The sequence below is a fragment of the Heptranchias perlo genome, chromosome 18, assembly GCF_035084215.1.
Source record: "Heptranchias perlo isolate sHepPer1 chromosome 18, sHepPer1.hap1, whole genome shotgun sequence".
Lineage (NCBI taxonomy): Eukaryota > Metazoa > Chordata > Chondrichthyes > Hexanchiformes > Hexanchidae > Heptranchias > Heptranchias perlo.
In genome coordinates, this window is record NC_090342.1 from 9253026 (window position 1) to 9267464 (window position 14439).

Here is a 14439-nt window from a genome sequence, read left to right on the forward strand (position 1 = left end):
TGTCAGCTGGAGGCTCTCTAGTTAAAGGGGCAGTCTTCCACTGACAGATGCTGCAACCAATGGGACAAATTGCAGCATGGAGCAGCCCAGGGGGAAGGCTGCTCCCAGTTTAATGATGCCTCACCCCAGGTATCATCAGATGGGGTGAGGAGGAGGGGGAGGACAGAGATCTTCCCCCCGGCGGGCGGGAGGAAGCGGCCTGCCTCTGCCACCAAGAAGGCCTGGCTCGAGGTGGCAGAGGGGGTCACCTGCGCCACCAACATATGGCCCACCTGCATACAGTGCAGGAGGCGCTGCAATGACCGCAGTAGGTCAGCCACAGTGAGAACACGAAGTCTTTCCCCTACACTCCGTCTGCCACAACACTGCCCCCACCCCAAATCTCCTTCGGCACCGCCAACACTATTCTGTCACATCACCCTTCATGCCCACTCACACCCCATCCTCATCTTACCTGCACCTACTCACCTCGCCAGTACTCATCCTGCCACTAACACGCGACCCAATCCTCATACAATCTCATGGCTCCATCCCATACTCACCCTCTCGTGCATCTCCCTCACGGCCAGCCTCACTCAACCTGCCACCACCTGTGCTGCAGCCACAGGGCATGCATCACATATGTGCAGTAGGCAGGGTAAGGCAAACGTCTCGTCAGCATGAAGGGGGTGCACAAGGGTGTCTGAGGGTTTGTCATGGGTGTTACCTATATTGAATTTCAGAGCCACAAACAGCACACATTATATTGACACCACCACTGCCATGTCTCCGCGAATCCTGTCCATTGTGTCCAATAATGCCCGCTCCTGGGTATCACTATGAGGACCCACCACTGATGCCACCCATCGTGTTACTGCAGAGTAGGTGCAGGTGTATTTGCAGGGCTCGTCCGCGCAGACGACTGAGAGACATCGGCGGTGTAGCCGGCTGCACCCTGGAAGGATGCGGAGGAGAAGGTGTGGAGGACAGTGGTGACTTTGCCAGCGACAGGTAAGCAGTTGGTGCTGGGGCCAGCCAGGAGCAGCTCGGCATGAAAGAGGCTGCAGATCTCCACGACTACATGTCGAGCGAATCTGCGCCTCCCTGTGCACTGCTGCTCGGAGAGGTCCGGGGAGCTGCGCCTCAGTCTGTGGACCCTGTGGCGAGGGTAGTGCCCCCTGCGACGCGTCTCTCTCTGCGGTAGCCCTCCCTCCTGCTGTGCAGGTGGGCGTGCAACCACACCGTGTTGGGGGGATCCACGTCTCTGCGGCGGACGGCGTGGACTGCGAGGCTGCTGGTGCTGGTCATGCTCTTCGTCCTCCGAGGGTGTCCACACACCACCCAACTGGCAGGTGTTGGTCTGAGGGGCTGCGGTTTCGTGTCGGTCTGTCCTCTGGCTTGGCCGGGGGGTGGTGGGGGGCAGGGGTTGCCCTATGTGACGCGGTGGCCTCCTGCGTGGGTGAGGGCTCTCCCCCGTGGAGCGCACCTTGGCACCTGCCACAGGCTGCTGGCTGCAACACGCCTGGTTTGAAGGGTCCTGTTTCCCCCAGTGTGGGAAACTGACTGCCTTGATCCTAAAATCCCACACTTCCTCTTTTGACAGCTGCTTCAGCTCATTAACTGACCACAACGAGCAAGTTAAGTGCTCTCAAGTGGAACCCCGCTGGCTTTAATTGCCTGCGGGATTCCCACCAGCGGGGCTTTCGCGCGCAGCCCCGCACGTCAGCGCGGTACCCGGAAGTGGCCGGGATTTCGTCCGAATCCGGTCACGTGATCGGAGATCGGGATTTTCGGGGCCCCCCCGCTGGAAACCCGCAGGTAACCCGACCCTAAAATCGAGCCCATAAAGTTTACTAACATGGAAAACTAATGTTCAGTGCCAACGAAGAGAATCAGTAAACTGCATGCGACTTGTCATTGAATATTCCAGATTCACCCAACATAAGAACAGAGCGACACAGTCAGTAGTGCTCTCCAGAATGATAACACAGAACAGAAAGCCACCAGACAACAAGAACATATCCCAAAGTTGAGGGTGGGAAAATAGAGATGGTCCAGCTATGATCAGATTACTAAGAGTGGAACCAAGCAAGTCAGTCGCATGGAGCTGGACAGCCGCAGAGAGGCTTTGGAGGAGGATTATGAGATCGAAAGTTGCAGAGAGGTCACTGAGAACGAGGAGGGATAGTGCACCATGTCACAGTCACAGAGAATGTCATTTGTGACTTCGGTTAGGGCTGTTTTAGAGCTGTGGGAGGGCAGAAACCTGATTGGAGGGATTCAAACAGACTACTAGGAGACATGGGCACAGTTTTGGGAGGCGACAACACGTCCAAAGACCTTGAAGAGGAAAGATAGTTTAGAGATAGGTTGATAGTTTGCAAGGACAGAGAGATCAAAGGTGTTTTTTTTGAGGGGATGTGATGGCGGTTTTGAAACGTAGCAGGACAGTGCGCAAGGAAAGGGAATCATTTATAATAATGCTTGCTTGTGAATAAAATTCTGTAACCTGAATGTTGCTGGGTTTTTTCACCATCAGAGGGAGGCTATACTTTCTTCATGCTGCAGTGTCTTCTAAATATGTTTAACTAATTTTAACCAATTTATGCTTTTTTAGAAGTACTTGCTTAAAAAAAACATAGAATGTTGGATAGTAAATAATTTTTCTAAATGATTGAGCAAAAATATTCTCTAGAATTTTCATAATCTAACTACAAAGTGGAATTTAGCCACAGTGATGCTTTTTTCCGGAACTAATTGCATGTGGTGGCTCATCATCACCTCATTGGTGAAAAGTTGCAATACTGCTAGCTGAATTTCTCCATAACACAACAGTGTGGAATTTGGAGCCCCCGGGAGGATATTGTGTTCACAAATAAACCATTAAAATGAAACATTTATTTTTCATTGATCTAAATTTTAAAAGTCACGTATAATGTCCGAGGGGGAGTGTTTGCTAGTGCTGTTGGGGAGGGTTTAAACTAAAGTGGCAGGGGGATGGGAACCGATATAACGTACAGAGTGGATAAAGGGGAACCAGTGGACGTAGTGTATTTAGACTTCCAGAAGGCATTCGACAAGGTGCCACATAAAAGATTATTGCTCAAGATAAAGAATCACTGGATTGGGGGTAATATTCTGGCATGGGTGGAGGATTGGTTATCTAACAGGAAGCAGAGAGTTGGGATAAATGGTACATTCTCGGACTGGCAACCAGTAGCCAGTGGTGTTCCGCAGGGGTCGGTGCTGGGTCCCCAACTCTTTACAATCTATATTAACGATTTGGAGGAGGGGACCGAGTGTAACATATCAAAGTTTGCAGATGATACAAAGATGGGAGGGAAAGTGGAGAGTGAGGAGGACATAAAAAACCTACAAGGGGATATAGACAGGCTGGGTGAGTGGGCGGAGATTTGGCAGATGCAATACAATATTGGAAAATGTGAGGTTATGCACTTTGGCAGGAAAAATCAGAGAGCAAGTTATTATCTCAATGGTGAGAAACTGGAAAGTACTGCAGTACAAAGGGATCTGGGGGTCCTAGTGCAAGAAAATCAAAAGGTTAGTATGCAGGTGCAGCAGGTGATCAAGAAGGCCAACGGAATGTTGGCTTTTATTGCTAGGGGGATAGAATATAAAAACAGGGAGGTATTGCTGCAGTTATATAAGGTATTAGTGAGACCGCACCTGGAATACTGCATACAATTTTGGTGTCCATACTTAAGAAAAGACATACTTGCTCTCGAGGCAGTACAAAGAAGGTTCACTCGGTTAATCCCGGGGATGAGGGGGCGGACATATGAGGAGAGGTTGAGTAGATTGGGACTCGACTCATTGGAGTTCAGAAGAATGAGAGGCGATCTTATTGAAACATATAAGATTGTGAAGGGGCTTGATCGGGTGGATGTGGTAAGGATGTTCCCAAGGATGGGTGAAACTAGAACGAGGGGGCATAATCTTAGAATAAGGAGCTGCTCTTTCAAAACTTTGATGAGGAGAAACTTCTTCACTCAGAGGGTGGTAGGTCTGTGGAATTTGCTGCCCCAGGAAGCTGTGGAAGCTACATCATTAAATAAATTTAAAACAGAAATAGACAGTTTCCTAGAAGTAAAGGGAATTAGTGGTTACGGGGAGCGGGCAGGAAATTGGACATGAATTTAGATTTGAGGTTAGGATCAGATCAGCCATGATCTTATTGAATGGCGGAGCAGGCTCGAGGGGCCGATTGGCCTACTCCTGCTCCTATTTCTTATGTTCTTATGTTCTTGTGATGCAGGAAGTGGTGACAGAAACAAAAGGCAGTAAGGGAGAGTGTACAAAACATGACCGGACAGATGGTCTGAGAAAGCAGGGCAAAGACCAAGGGAAGTCTAGATTAAACTGCATTTATTTCAATGCAAGAAGTCTGATAGGCAAGGTAGATGAACTCAGGGCATGGATGGGCACATGGGACTGGGATGTTATAGCTATTACTGAAACATGGCTAAGGGAGGGGCAGGACTGGCAGCTCAATGTTCCAGGGTACAGATGCTATAGGAAAGATAGAGCAGGAGGTAATAGAGGAGGGGGAGTTGCGTTCTTGATTAGGGAGAACATCACGGCAGTAGTGAGAGAGGATATATCCGAGGGTTCGCCCACGGAGTCTATATGGGTAGAACTGAAAAATAAGAAGGGATAGATCACTTTGATAGGATTGTACTACAGACCCCCAAATAGTCAACGGGAAATTGAGGAGCAAATATGTAAGGAGATTACAGACAGCTGCAAGAAAAATAGGGTGGTAATAGTAGGGGACTTTAACTTTCCCAACATTGACTGGGACAGCCATAGCATTAGGGGCTTGGATGGAGAGAAATTTGTTGAGTGTATTCAGGAGGAATTTCTCATTCAGTATGTGGATGGCCCGACTGGAGAGGGGGCAAAACTTGACCTCCTCTTGGGAAATAAGGAAGGGCAGGTGACAGAAGTGTTAGTGAGGGATCACTTTGGGACCAGTGATCATAATTCCATTAGTTTTAAGATAGCTATGGAGAATGATAGGCCTGGCCCAAAAGTTAAAATTCTAAATTGGGGAAAGGCCAATTTTGATGGTATTAGACAGGAACTATCAGAAGTTGATTGGGAGAGTCTGTTGGCAGGCAAAGGGACGTCTGGTAAGTGGGAGGCTTTCAAAAGTGTGTTAACCAGGGTTCAGGGTAAGCACATTCCTTATAAAGTGAAGGGCAAGGCTGGTAGAAGTAGGGAACCTTGGATGACTCGGGAGATTGAGGCACTAGTCAAAAAGAAGAAGGAGGCATATGACATGTATCGGCAGCTGGGATCAAGTGGATCCCTTGAAGAGTATAGAGATTGCCGGAGTAGAGTTAAGAGAGAAATCAGGAGGGCAAAAAGGGGATATGAGATTGCTTTGGCAGATAAGGCAAAGGTGAATCCAAAGAGCTTCTACAAATACATAAAGGGCAAAAGAGTAACTCGGGAGAGAGTAGGGCCACTTAAGGATCAACAAGGTCATCTATGTGCGGAACCACAAGAGATGGGTGAGATCCTAAATGAATATTTCACATCGGTATTTACGGTTGAGAAAGGCATGGATGTTAGGGAACTTGGGGAAATAAATAGTGATGTCTTGAGGAGTGTACATATTACAGAGAGGGAGGTGCTGGAAGTCTTAACGCGCATCAAGGTAGATAAATCTCCGGGACCTGATGAAATGTATCCCAGGACGTTATGGGAGGTTAGGGAGGAAATTGCGGGTCCCCTAGCAGAGATATTTGAATCATCGACAGCTACAGGTGAGGTGCCTGAAGATTGGAGGGTAGCAAATGTTGTGCCTTTGTTTAAGAAGGGCGGCAGGGAAAAGCCTGGGAACTACAGACTGGTGAGCCTGACATCTGTAGTGGGTAAGTTGTTAGAGGGTATTCTGAGAGACAGGATCTACGGGCATTTGGAGAGGCAGGGACTGATTAGGAACAGTCAGCATGGTTTTGTGAGAGGAAAATCATGTCTCACAAATTTGATTGAGTTTTTTGAAGGGGTAACCAAGAAGATAGATGAGGGCAGTGCAGTAGACGTGGTCTACATGGACTTTAGCAAAGCCTTTGACAAGGTACCGCATGGTAGGTTGTTACATAAGGTTAGATCTCACGGGATCCAAGGTGAGGTAGCCAATTGGATACAAAATTGGATTGACGGCAGAAGACAGAGGGTGGTTGTAGAGGGTTGTTTTTCAAACAGGAGGCCTGTGACCAGCGGTGTGCCTCAGGGATCGGTGCTGGGTCCGCTGTTATTTGTTATTTATATTAATGATTTGGATGAGAATTTAGGAGGCATGGTTAGTAAGTTTGCAGATGACACCAAGATTGGTGGCATTGTGGACAGTGAAGAAGGTTATCTGGGATTGCAACGGGATCTTGATAAATTGGGCCAGTGGGCCGATGAATGGCAGATGGAGTTTAATTTAGATAAATGTGAGGTGATGCATTTTGGTAGATCGAATCGGGCCAGGACCTACTCCGTTAATGGTAGGGCGTTGGGGAGAGTTATAGAACAAAGAGATCTAGGAGTACAGGTTCATAGCTCCTTGAAAGTGGAGTCACAGGTGGATAGGGTGGTGAAGAAGGCATTCGGCATGCTTGGTTTCATTGGTCAGAACATTGAATACAGGAGTTGGGATGTCTTGTTGAAGTTGTACAAGACATTAGTTAGGCCACACTTGGAATACTGTGTACAGTTCTGGTCACCCTATTATAGAAAGGATATTATTAAACTAGAAAGAGTGCAGAAAAGATTTACTTGGATGCTACCGGGACTTGATGGTTTGACTTATAGGGAGAGGTTGGATAGACTGAGACTTTTTTCCCTGGAGAGTAGGAGGTTTCGGAGTGATCTTATAGAAGTCTATAAAATAATGAGGGGCATAGATAAGGTCGATAGTCAAAATCTTTTCCCAAAGGTAGGGGAGTCTATAACAAGGGGGCATAGATTTAAGGTGAGAGGGGAGATATATAAAAGGGTCCAGAGGGGCAATTTTTTCACTCAAAGGGTGGTGAGTGTCTGGAACGAGCTGCCAGAGGCAGTAGTAGAGGCGGGTACAATTTTGTCTTTTAAAAAGCATTTGGACAGTTACATGGGTAAGATGGGTATAGAGGGATATGGGCCAAGTGCAGGCAATTGGGACTAGCTTAGTGGTATAAACTGGGCGACATGGACATGTTGGGCCGAAGGGCCTGTTTCCATGTTGTAAACTTCTATGATTCTATGATAATAAACAATGACCATTAACTTTTATTTGTAATGTGATTATTCCTTGTTTGAAGTCCCAAAATGTAGTTTATCAGATATATTTTTCACGCTTGTAGGACAGACAGTGAGCAGGAATTGTGATTTCTATGAAGTGAAGATAAATGAATGTGAATTTTTCTTTTAATGTGCGTGAAAGAAGCTTGTACTGTAAAGCAGGAGTTCTTTGTCAATGAGCTGTGAGAAAGCAAATCTAAAAATGTATCGTTATTCTGTAATAGATGTGTGAAACTGTTTTTATATTTTGCAGGTAAACACACCGGCCACAACAATGTTGAAGACAGCAGCAGCACAAGTGGCGACATCGTCTGGCTCACTTGGTGGTTCTGCTTCATCCCGACCGATTATAACTGTACATAAATCTGGTGCACTGACCGTGGCTCAACAGGCTCAAGTTGTCACCACTGTTGTGGGCGGTGTCACCAAAACATTCACGCTTGTCAAAAGCCCAATTCAAGTTGGCGGCGGAGGCTCCCTGGTAATTAGCACGTCAAAATTATTAGATGGCTTTCCATATCAGACTCGTGATAATGTTTTGATGAAACTTCAAAGTGATTTCTCATCATTGGACACAGAGGGGTGGATTTTCAACTTGCCATCCGGTTGTTAAACTGGCATTGCAGATCGGCCGCCCATTATAAGTGAGCAATAGAAATGTAAATCAGGTGGTTTCTATAATGGGCATCCGATGCATAATGCCAGTTTTACATCGGGATGGCAAGTTGAAAATCTACCCGAGGGCCTGAAATTGGGTGTCTGGCCGCTGCCATTGACCCCATCAAATTTCTTAGGGCCACAAAAAATGGGCTTTTGGAGCTTTGTACATCTCATGGGCACGGGAACTTTCAGTGTTGGAAGCCCTCAACCTCCACATTGCCTCCTCAACATAGGTGTTCAAGTTGTCGGAATTTTTGGTTGCACTTTAGTACTTAGTATTAAACTAACTGGGCTCCTCTGTGCCTTGTAACAGAGTGGCAGGACACATATAACTGCTTGAAATTACCTGCACAGTGAATTCTTGATCTCAGCTGTTCCTTTGGGGGAGGTGAGGAGGAGCATTGAATAGTGACTTTGTGCTCCTCACAAATAAGAAGGGAATATTAGAGGGTGGGTTAAGCTTCGGTCTTTTGCACTTCTTAATAGCTCATTACAGAGCACCATTAGCAGAGGCCTCAGGATTAGGGCACTCTTTCATTTTGTTAGCTTGTGTATTATGTGATGAAACTTGGAAAGAAAATCTTTTAAAGAAATCATATTATTTGTAATTGGGTATGCATGCATTTATACATCCTGATTAACATGTTGAAAAGTTTTTAAGTTTATTGTATTTTTATGAAACTTTATATAAATAACATTTTAAATAGAAAATTTATATAGCAGGAAAAATCTCAAACATTTTTTCACATGTTTGAGGTTACTAACTTCATGGAGAAAGTAGTGCTGATGGATTTTCATAATACATACCATCTTGCTTTGCTGGTTTATAAATAGGTTTATATTAATTTCAACTTGTGTAAAGTTTGATGCATGTTTAAAGTTAATTTAGAAAAACTTGCATACCCAGCTTTCTTTGTGCATATTAGCGTATCGGGGCAAACTTTCTTGTATTCCCATAAAAATTGTATGTGTACCTGTAAGCATAATTTTAAGTGAATTTTCTTGTCACAAACCTAGATTCTTTTAGTGTGAATATGTACGTTTAGGGCCTCCTCAGCCCTACTGTCTGAAATTCCCTCCCTAAACCCCATCAGCCTCTCCAGTTTTCTCTTCCTCCTTTTAAAAGCCTGAACATCTATCTTTTCAACCATGCTATTGGTCACCTCTCCTATCTCTTGCCCCATTGCTCGCTGCCCATTCCCTTAATCTTTATTAATTGCTTTCCTCTGTAAAGCACCGTGGGATATTTTCTATGTCAAAGGCTTTATATAAGTGCTGGTTACTATTGTGGTTGTCTGTACGTATTCAATTTAAATTTGTTCTGTTTAGATCTCCAATCTGGGGAAAATGATGACTCTTGTTCAGACAGCTCCTGTACAAACTGGTGCTATCACTGGCCAGGCCACTGCTGGGTCCTTAGCACAGTTCATTCAGGTATGTAATGTTAAATTAAAAAAATCATAGCCTAAAAATTATTGTGGCTGATATCAGTGGACTAACACTTGATGCATTTTTATAAAATTACAATTTACTTTTCATAGCTTTTTATTAGCTTACTATTCTGCTCTAACGTTCTTATTTTACTATTCCTCACTGTTGCTTCTTGCTGCCATGTTTCCTCCATTTGGGAGATCAGGTGACATGGTCAATGCCACAGACTTTTCTGTGGCTGTTGTCAGTGTCACACCGTATTTCAGCAAATGGCCTTACTTTGTGGGTTGGAACAGATTATGCCAGTTCTCTTTTCCTTTATTCCCTCAAGATTAGGCACTGTATGATAGTGGAGTGCTTCAGTAAGCATCTGAGGAATAAACAGCAAAACTTGCACTGCGTGAATAGTCAGATTCAAATGTTCTACAAGGCCAGGATTCTAGCTTGTGATAGGGACACTTTAAAACTTCACCAGCTACTAAAGAGGGTCTTGCACTACCTTCTGTCAGGGTACTTGGCAGCCAGGTGAAGATCTGACTCCTGAATTACACAGATGTGCTTGTGTCGATGTGTTGTTGGGCACTTTATAAACTTACTTTTAAATAATTGAAGAGTTAGGACATAGCTGGAGCACTGGCTGATGCTCTCGCAACATTAAAAATTAACCGACCGGGGAGTGAAGCTCTGCCTACGTTTATGTGCAGACCTCTATTGCTGGGAAAAGTACTACATGCAGTGATACTCAATGACATTGCAGCCCATATCTATTGGCTGTGCCTTTCAAGCTGTAGCACCAGTCTCATATGGCATCCTATGAGTAGAGGAAAGAAACAGTTTCAGCACAAAGAACAGTTTTTAGTGGCATTACTTACAAAAACTGATCAAATTTGTATTTTTAAATTGTGATAAATAATATAAAGTAGTACCATAATTGTCAAATGGTCGATGGTACTGCAGTATTTACAAATGATCACGGAAGTATTAAATCAAGAGATTATCTTAGTCATATTTGTGCAGTTTATCTTCAGTCTGAAATGTAAACAGTTTGTTTTAAAATTGTTTTCTTTCGCTATTTTTATATTTAGTGTTTTAATCTCTTTCATTCACCTTAATGAAGCAAATAAAAATCAACTAGATGTATGTTTAATAGTTTATATATAACTGGGGGAGCAGAGGGATTTGGGTGTCCAAATACAGGTGCACAGGTTTTAAAAAAAAGTAATCAAAAAGGCTAATAGAATGTTGGTCTTTATCTCAAGAGGGTTTGAATACAATGGAGAATAAATTATGCTGCCGTTGTATAGAGTCTTGGTCAGATCCCATCTGGAGTAATGCGTTCAGTTTTGGGCACCGCAACTCAGGAAGGATATATTGGCCTTGGAGGGGGTTAAGCGTGGGTTTACCAGAATGATTCTGGGCCTTAAAGGGTTAAATTATGAGGACAGGTTGTATTCCATTTAGTTTAGAAGGTTGAGGGGTGATCTAATTGAGGTGTTTAAGATGATTTAAAGGATTTGATAGGGTAGAAGAGCAGGTCAGACGCTGGGTATTCTGCGGCGAGTGACTCACCTCCTGATTCCCCAAAGCCTTTCCACCATCTACAAGGCACAAGTCAGGAGTGTGATGGAATACTTTCCACTTGCCTGGATGAATGCAGCTCCAACAACACTCAAGAAGCTCAACACCATCCAGGACAAAGCAGCCCGCTTGATTGGCACCCCATCCACCACCCTAAACATTCACTCCCATCACCACTGACTCACTGTGGCTGCAGTGTGTACCATCCACAGGATGCACTGCAGCAACTCACCAAGGCTTCTTCGACAGCACCTCCCAAACCCGCGACTTCTACCACCTAAAAGGACAAGGGCAGCAGGCACATGGGAACAACACCACCTGCATGTTCCCCTCCAAGTCATACACCATCCCGACTTGGAAATATATCGCTGTTCCTTCATCGTCGCTGGGTCAAAATCCTGGAACTCCCTACCTAACAGCATTGTGGGAGAACCTTCACCACACAGACTGCAGCAGTTCAAGAAGGCGGCTCACCACCACCTTCACAAGGGCAATTAGGGATGGGCAATAAATGCTGGCCTTGCCAGCGACGTCCACATCCCATGAACGAATAAAAAAAAGAAACTATTTCCTTTGGTGGGGGAATCTAGAACAAGGGAACACAATCTTAAAATTAGAGCTAGGCCATTCAGGAGTGAAATCAGGAAGCACTGTTTCATACAAAGGGTTGTAGAAATGTAGAATTCTCTCCCCATAAAGGCTGTGGATGCTGGCACAATTGAAAATTTCAAAAGTGAGATTGATAGGTTTCTATTAGGTTAGCGTATCAAGGGATATGGATCAAAAGCAGTAAATGGAGTTGAGGTACAGATCAGCCATGATCAAATTGAATGGCGGAACAGGCTTGAAAGGCCGAATGACCTACTGCTGTTCCTAGATTCCATTCTTTCTTTCAAATTATAATCGTGTTTTAGCACTTCAACATTTTCCAATACAGATAGCTCTGTAGCAGTTGAGATTAATTTCTGAGTGTTTTTAAAGCATTTTGTAGAGGCTCACATCACTTAACGTGATCATTTTAAAAATAGGACCAATATGAATAGTAATTAGGTGACTTTTCTGCCTATCCTAAGAATAAATAATTGAATTTTTTAATCCATGAATGTACAGTTGGGGAATAGAATGCAAACTCTTATGTAAAGGATATGAAAAAATTGTTTAAAACATTGCATAGATCCAGAATATCTTTAAGAGTAATGAATACAGCAAGGACAAATTGAGATGCGAAGAAAATATGCATAGATGAGATTTGCATTTATGCAGCTTCAGTGGTATGATTATTGTGTGCTATTTCACTTTGCATTGGCTTGCTTTTGTGACTGCTGCTCTGCCCTGTTGCCTGCCTACCCTACAATGTTTGTTTGCTCAATAGACACTAAAACGTTGCATGTTTCGATATCGTAGCGTAGGCACAAATTGATTCTGGAAAATCACAGCTGGCCATCCCTGCTATTTTAAACTGGTTGAGTTTTTTAGTTTTTAATGCACGAGCCATGCTGTTTTTGCAGGAGTCATACTATTAATTAGATGATGTATTTTCTTAAATATACATATGTACGTATTGGAAAATAATGGAATTATTGTTTCTGGTTAGCTTTTATTTTAATTTTGTTTCCCTTTTGTCAAATATTTTGATTTGTTTCAACAAATCCGAAGGCAAAGGGTCCCTTTCCTCCAGGAACCATAGTGAGACTTGTAACGGCAGCGGATGGTAAGCCAGCAACAATAATCACAACCTCACAAACTGGTGGAATGGCTACGAAGCAGACGATCCTGGGTCTTGGCAGCGTCTCACCGACCAGCAGCAAACCTGGAGCAACCACCATTATAAAAACCATCCCAGTTTCAGCACTGATGACTCAACCCAACGTTACAGGTACAGGATGGAATTACAACAGTTGTCTAGGTTTCCATCTTCCATTTCATGAATGTTCATGTGTATGAGAAGTGGACGCGTATTCACTTCTGTTGCGATCTCTGTTCAGCTGGAATTCTTTATTGTTTAAATGAAAATTTTTATTTAAACCAGTTCTGCTTACATGCATTAGTTTTTCGGATATATAAAAGGTCCAATTATTTATGATTCTTGCGCCTGTTGCCTTCTGTAAGATAGCATATTGAAACACAAAGTAAAGACACAGTCAATGTAAAGTGTTGGGGTGGGGGGGAAGAGTTGAAAATTATTTTTCACTGTATCAAAAGGATTATTAACTGGAGTTAATTGTAAGGATCCCGCTGAGCAAATATTTTGGAATATGTTGAATACCATAAATCTCACCCGCTTCTCAAGCGATAAGCCTGCAAACTTTTTAACCCCATCTCACAAAGTAGAGTCCATGCTGTGTTTGGCCATGTTAGTTGCATATAAACCGTGTGAATTTTGTGAATGGAGTTGGGTAAACTGGATGAAGGGGTTGTACACTTGAATTTTTACTGTTAAGAACATAAGAAATAGGAGCAGGAGTATGCCATCCGGCTTCTCGAGCCTGCTCCGCCATTCAACAAGATCATGGCTAATCTAGTTCGTCTGTTCATATGATGAAAGGGGAACATTAGTGCCTTATTTATCTCTGCATCATTCCTATACCAGTATGGTGCTTTGTTTATTTTTTAAATTCATTTTTAATATAAATTGCATTTGCATGGCTTCCACATGGAAATCCTGTAAGAGTGAGTACAATAGAGGAAAGCTGCATATCATCAAGCTAGGGTGTGGCAAGAGGAATTCTTAGCACTGCAGTCAGTCCAAGTATTTTATTGGTGATTCTTGTTTTATTGGTTATCTCCAAATAGTCCTTTTCCAGGGTATTTCCCACTGAATATCTGTTAGATCATAAAGATAAGGGGTCGCCATTTAAGACTGAGATGAGGAGGAATTTCTTCACTCAGAAGGTTGTGAATCTTTGGAATTCTCTACCCCAGCGGGCTGTGGATGCTGAGTCATTGAGTATATTGAAGACAGATCGATAGATTTCTGGACTGAAGGGGAATCAAGGGATATGGGGATTGGGTGGGAAAGTAGAGTTGATGCCAAAGATCAGCCATGATCTTATTGAATGGCGGAGTAGGCTCGAGGGGCCGTATGGCCTCATCCTGCTTCTATTTCTTATGTTCCAGGAAGGAATTGGTGTTTAAGTGGACAGGCAATGATATACAAGTCTAGTTTTCATACTGTAAAGCAAATTGCTACATGGAATCGCCATGCTGCCATTATCCTAGGCTGTCTTCTCCACTGAAATAGTCACTCTTAAAATTCCATGAGGGGAAGCCTTGTAAATGGAGTTTTGTTATATAAAAAAACAAATTAAGCATAGAGTTGATGTAGGGATAAGCATACAACTCACCAAGGCTTCTTCGACTGCATCTCCTAAACCCACGACCTCTACTACCTAGAAGGACAAGGGCAGCAGGCACAAGGGAACAACACCACCTGCACGTTCCCCTCCAAATCACACACCATCCCGACTTGGAAATATATCGCCGTTCCTTCATCGT

At 43.9% G+C, this 14439-nt stretch overlaps 1 protein-coding gene across 3 annotated transcripts in view; it reads left to right on the plus strand.

The window, feature by feature from the left end:
* The window catches only part of LOC137334572 (host cell factor 1-like), a 67773-nt gene that overhangs the window by 30034 nt on the left and 23300 nt on the right, over positions 1–14439 (plus strand). For all 3 annotated transcript variants that reach the window (XM_067999344.1, XM_067999345.1, XM_067999346.1), the window contains exons 10-12: positions 7529–7756; positions 9265–9369; positions 12601–12820. In XM_067999344.1, coding sequence (XP_067855445.1) covers positions 7529–7756; positions 9265–9369; positions 12601–12820 — 553 coding nt within the window. The remainder of the gene's footprint in view (positions 1–7528; positions 7757–9264; positions 9370–12600; positions 12821–14439) is intronic.